The sequence below is a fragment of the Pistacia vera genome, unplaced genomic scaffold, assembly GCF_008641045.1.
Source record: "Pistacia vera cultivar Batoury unplaced genomic scaffold, PisVer_v2 Contig22, whole genome shotgun sequence".
Taxonomy (NCBI): domain Eukaryota; kingdom Viridiplantae; phylum Streptophyta; class Magnoliopsida; order Sapindales; family Anacardiaceae; genus Pistacia; species Pistacia vera.
Genome location: NW_022196024.1, coordinates 778,767 through 785,083, shown reverse-complemented (window position 1 = coordinate 785,083; position 6,317 = coordinate 778,767). Strand labels below are relative to the sequence as shown.

The window sequence follows — 6,317 nt, the reverse complement described above, 5'->3', positions numbered from 1 at the left end:
TACGGCCTCTTATTTTGGTTGTGGGTTAGGCCGCAAGCTAGGCCGCCACTGCTTGGAGTTTAGGGTTTGATTTTGTCATAACTGATTTTATTTAATTATTTATTATATAAACTTAAAATGGTTTATATTTATTAAATTTATTTTTATTTTATTTTATCCAAACCAGGGGTAAATATGAAATTTAAGTTGTGTAGGATGTCAGATGACAGATTTTAAGTAATTCTGATTAACGCCGGTAGGGGGTCGTGAGTCATATCTAAAACCAGAGGGGGTTATTAGTGAGTCTGGGGGTTTAGAGTAATTTTTCTTTTATTTAAATTAACCCACTTTATTTATGGTACAGTTATTTTTAACTGTACTAACTGTACCAGATTCTTTCAAATCAAACATGTGCGAAGTGTGCATATAAATTACGGCGAGGAAGCAGAAGAGAAAACATACTATGAAAGAGAGATCAGAGAGATACACACAATTACATAACACATCCCTGCCGTGCTGTGAGGTAGCTGTGACTTTCGAGAGGTGGAATCAACTGATCAGGTCAGGATACTATCATCTTCATGCTGCTCTTAACCTTTACTAAAACTAAACATGCATGCACTTAATTTTCATTTGCTTTTTTTTTTTTTTTTTTTCATTAATCAAATTCAAGATTAATGGGATTGCCGGATTCCGACACTAGAAAAAACTTCCGGTGAGTGAAACGATACCTCCAACACCAATCTGATCAAAGTTTTGCGATCAATCTATTGGTGCTGAGGCGTAGTCTAAATCATGGACACATATGTTTAGAATTGTTTTCTCTTTGGTTTGGTGTTAACAATGTTCTAAAATACTCATCGGAGGCAGACAGCTTTGGCAGCTGCCGACTACTTTTATTATTATTATTATTATAAATTGAAAAGAATCTAATTAAACTAAATGTTTAAAATAATAATTATTCAGATAATTAAAGTATATAAAATAGTATAATACTTTTTTAATCTACCTTTTTAGTTTATTATGTATATATATATATATATATATATACACAATGGATATGCGGTAGCTAATTGTACCTTGTGTTAATTAAATGCATAGTATTACTTTGGATTATAACATGCAATTTGTTCCTTTTTCAAGCGTTTGGTATGACAGCTATTCTATATTACCGTTACAAATATAATAGTCAATTCTTCCCAATTCCAACATTCTATTAAGGGGATTCGTTTCAGGAATCTCTACCTACATATTTTTAATTTAAATCTTTGCAAATGATATTAATATAAAATATTTATTTTTGATTTATGACAGATTGCATATTATTCTTAAAAGCTATTTATGGAAATAATTACCTCATGATAGCAACATGATTTTCTTCTGAGGGTTGATTATTTTGAGTGATGCATTTATCTGTTTATTGTTATTAATTGACTATTGTCAGTACGGTTTGTCAATAGGGCAAAGAAGTTGGAGATGAGTGATTTTCTTAAACTTGAGGATTTGGTCAAAGAGTTGCGCATTGACATTGACAAAACCTTGGAGCCTGAGCTTGATGCTCGTCAGTGTTGTATTTATAGGGTTCCTAAAGATCTTCGTAGCTTAAATGAAGAAGCCTACACTCCTCAATTAGTTTCAATAGGTCCTCTTCACCATGTAAAAGAAAAATTAGCTAACATGGAAAAGACAGAAAGAAAATATATGAAAAGTTTTCTTGAACGAATAACAACAAAAAATCGAGATAATGTTTTAAACTTCATCAAGGATAACGAGAAAAGTGTCCGTAATTGTTATGCAGTGACGTCTAAACTTGGGAGCATTGAGTATGTAATGATGATGTTATATGATGCTATCTTTATCATAGAGTTATTTTTAAGGTATCAATCCAATTTTGGTGGAAGTGATTTATTACTACAAGTAAGAAGAGTAAGATCATCTTTACGTAATGACTTTCAATTGCTCGAAAATCAACTTCCATACTTCATCCTCGAGGAAATATGTGAGTTAGCTCTCGCAGGCCTTAGCATGCCTACCTTCATGGTGCTTTCACATCGTTTTTTTAATACTTCTAATTCGAAATTGAGTATGTTAACCCCCCAGGTTGCAGTTAAACATTTAACCGATTGGAGAAGAACTACTATACTGGAACACTACCAAAAGTCTGAGCAAATCGACAGACAGGGTTATTATCTACCTTCTGCAATGAAATTGCATGAGTCAGGAGTGAAGTTTAAGTGTTTTGAAGGAGAAAATAGCTTAATTGACATAAGATTTGAAAAACGAAAGCAACGTGTCCCATGTTTTGAAGAACATGAGTTGCAAATACCACATTTAAAATTATCAGATGACATTGAATATCTACTTAGAAACGTTATGGCTTTTGAACAGTGTCATTATCCATATGATACTCAAGTTTGCAATTACGTTAGTCTAATAGATGGTCTTATTGATAATGAAAAAGATGTAGAATTGCTTGTTGAAAATGGAATTATTTCCAATGGATTGGGCAACAATGCTTCGGTAGCAAATATGTTTAACAAACTTTGCCTATTTGTCAATTTAGGTGAATCCTCTTACTGTGACTTTTGTGAGGAACGCAAGAGACGTTGTAACAATCCATGGATTATAACAAAAGCAACTTTGAAAAGAGTGTATTTCAACAATCTTTGGTGAGGCACAGCAACTGTTGCAGCGGTTATACTCCTATTGCTCACTATCATACAAACCATATGTTCTATCTTGCAAGTTGTGTTTATGTAATTTATATTTGCAAGTTGTGTGATTGTAATGTAATTTTGTATTGAAGCTTGTTGTCTTAATAATGTAAAATGCTTGCTATGTATTTCATTATTTCTTATTGACACACTACAGCATGATTCAATTATATCTAGTAATTTTTCTTCTCAAACAGCGGTTGTCTTTCTGGGGGACCAAAATGTTAACTTCAATGAACAACGGGGGCAGAATATAATGAGAAAGTTACATTTTTTTGGAGCTAATGTGTTACCTTCAAAAATTAGGGGTGTCTAGATGAGAATAACTACATTTATAGGGGCTAAATTTGTTTTTCTAGATAAATTTTAAAGATTTTTGTGAGACCCGGTGTGCCCAAGGTCACCCAAGCCTAAGGTTGCCTTTGTCATAACTGTTGCTATTAAATCAACCATCCTATGAGAAAACTGTAGTGTTTGGTGACTTATTACAGTGTTTGATAGATTTGAACAATGGGTTCAAAAACCAATCAGGGACAGAGCCACTAATGTATGAGGGGAGGCTTGAGTCCCCGCTGAACTTGGAATAACTAATTATTTATGCCCTTGTACTCTATGTTTTAACATTAACACCCATTTATTTTATTTAATCAAAATAGCTTAAATCCAAGCATTATCACTTTTATTTTATTTTGTTCATCTGATATATCAAATATATTTATTTTGTTTCTTTTGTTACCAATCAAATACATAAAATAAATACAAAATTATTTTGTATATGAAGATTTATTAACAAAACTTAATAAATTAAAAAGTTAATTTATCATGGATTATAATATTTAAAATGTTTTTGCTTGCCCTCTTGGAGACAAATCTTTGCTTCGTCGTTGAACCCAATCCACAACCAAATATATGAGTCTCAAGAATTTTTTGGAAGTTGTGGCTCATTATTATTTTAACCTCCCACACCAATTACTTGTAACTCCCCATCAATTATTTCGTGGTAATCGCCATTTATATAAACTCTTCTTCCATAAAAACATTACGTAAAACCAAAAATATCATAGAGGGAAACATGGTCACTGGTTTACATGAAAGTTTGCGATTCTCCATCGATATATGGACTAAGGTCTTGAATAGACTAGAACCCATCCCAACTTACAAGCGTCTTGGAATTTGATTACTAGGATTAGAGGTATGTTCTTAGGCTTCCGTCTTGGAGTTTGATTGAAATTGGGATGAATTCTATTTTGAACTCGTTACACGGTTACGTATATTAATTTGGGTTCCGATTTAGCAATTTTTTCATTATTTCTCATTCACACACTATAGCATATTTCTATTATATCTAGTAATTTTTATTCTCAAACAAGGGCAAAGCCAGAAAATATTTTCTTGGGGGACCAAAATGTTATCTCCAATGAATAACAGGCCAGTAAGAAATCAGAAAGTTACATTTACCCAAATTCATTGCAAAATTTTTTCAAATCTCTCAAACACATCATTCTCATTCAATATTTTAACACATAACAAAACCTAATCATTCACATCAAATACAAAAATTTAGATGTTTGCTTTGGAGCACTGTCATTATCCACGGGATACTGATGGTAGGGCGTCATGAGCTATATCTAAAACTAGCGGGTGTTTAATGTAATTTTTCTTTTATTTAAATTAACCCATTTTATTGTACGGTTGGTTTTTAACCGTACTAGATTCCTTCCAATTAAACATTAAGGCGAGAGGGTATAAGAGAGAACTATGGATGGCAAAAATGGTGGATTGGATAGGATCCAATTTATATGAATTTCTATCTAGTGTAATCCAGTCCAAGATTAAAATCTAAGGATGAACTGGATTCAATTTTTATGGATAATGGATTGGATTATGGAGTATTGAATCCATAAATTTTAATATGTATGTTTAATTTAGTTTTTGTATTTTAATCAAGTTTTTATATTTTCATATTAACTGTTTTGTATTTTAAGCCTAAGCAATTAGTCAAAATACAAATTTTCCTTCATACTAATTTGTATTTTACGTAATAAGTAGTTAATAAATATTATAAAATATATTATAACAACAATAGCTCTACCGATGACCGATAATGGATTGGATTTCGATGCTTATTTTGGCATTAGAAGACAATGGTGAATATTTTACGACCTTTTGCAGCAAAAATTAGGGGTGGGTGTTTGCCCTATATTTCCAAGAACCCTTCTTCTCTTTTTCTATGACTATTGTGAGAATTTTTGCAATTTTTGCGACGAATCTCTCTTCACACATTTCGACTTCAGCGAATCTCCGATTATACACAACTCCGAAGCCAACCGTTATCGATTTCATTCGTCGTCTCTTCCTTTAGACAAATCTGTGAGTGCTTTGGTGAGTGTTTCCATTATATATGAACCATCGTTCCTCTTCATAGAAATGGTCGTTCCTCCTCTTCTTTTGTTGCACTCTGCTCAACAGGGTAGGGAATGAGATAAAGAAAATTCCCCATGGGGGCAAGGATTGAGGCAAGGGCAGAATGAGGTGAGAACGGGGATTTCCCGTCATCCCGTAGCAAGGATGAGGCAGGGATAGGGAATGGGATCCTTGGCCCAGCCCCACCCGACACCCACCCCTAGCCAAAATCTGGTGATTCAATCGAATTCCTATAGATCGGCCTATTCCAGTTTTAACGAGACTAGATTTGATGTTAACAGGCCACCTTTGATCGATGTTGATCATCGAAAGTGGTGCCCAACAATCAATGCTATTTAATCAATGTGATCAATGTCTGGTGATCAATCTATTAGTGCTATAGTGTAATCTAAATTAGTGTTTTAAAACCCAGTCCAGCCGGTTGAACTGGTTCAATCGAGAGAGTTAACAATTTTCTTGTTCACTCAAAACCCTAGAATCGACGAACAATTGAAGGCCAAGATATTGGGGTTTTTGAAGAGAAAGTGCTAGTGAGTACAATTGTGGCGATGAAAGCGATTTCCAGCGAGTTAATCAACCGATAATCGAAAAAAATGACAGTGGCAACAGCCGACTTTTGTAGCCGATTGGCGAGGTGAACATGGGTGGGTTAAGATGGGTTTTGGTCAGGAGGCTGAGGAAAGTATGTTTGTGGTGATAGGGAGGGCTGTCGACACCAACGATGGTGAGATCTGACCTAGGTTGTCAACACCGACGGTGGTGAGATCTGTCCTAGGTTGTTGATGCCAACAGTGATGAGATCTGGCCTGGGTTGTCGACACCAGTAGTGGTGAGACCTGGCCAAAATCGAATTGATCTTGGATAAATTTTCTAAGGAATTGGCTAAAGGGATGATTTAGATTGCATTTGGTGTATTGCCATCGCTAACCAATCTACCGTCGATTTGAACTTAGAGTGTATTTACTAAATTTCAAACTTGCGAAAACTTAACTGTAATTTTCATTTTTCAAGGGTGTATTTACTGAATTTTAAACTTTTGACACCTAGTTTGACCACCCAGTCAAACCAGTTAAATCAGCCAACCTGAGACCCGACAGCTTTGCCTGGTTTAACCCTAAGTTGGTTATTAAAACATTAGTCTAAATCATCACATTCGTAGTTGTTTTTAAAAAAAATAAAATAAAACTGAAACTTTAAATA

General features: G+C 34.1%; 1 protein-coding gene across 2 annotated transcripts; it reads left to right on the top strand.

The window, feature by feature from the left end:
• The first annotated feature begins 334 nt into the window (after nucleotides 1–334).
• LOC116130387 (UPF0481 protein At3g47200-like) lies at nucleotides 335–2,808 on the top strand. Of its 2 annotated transcripts, XM_031416135.1 has the most exons (3): nucleotides 335–540; nucleotides 1,440–1,978; nucleotides 2,080–2,808. In XM_031416135.1, exons 1-3 carry the CDS (start codon nucleotides 443–445, stop codon nucleotides 2,088–2,090), a joined length of 648 nt encoding a protein of 215 aa, XP_031271995.1. In that variant the 5' UTR covers nucleotides 335–442; the 3' UTR covers nucleotides 2,091–2,808. The 2 variants fall into 2 exon arrangements, with proteins under 2 accessions (XP_031271995.1, XP_031271993.1); XM_031416133.1 differs by having other exon boundaries at nucleotides 1,440–2,808.
• Nucleotides 2,809–6,317: the final 3,509 nt, after the last annotated feature.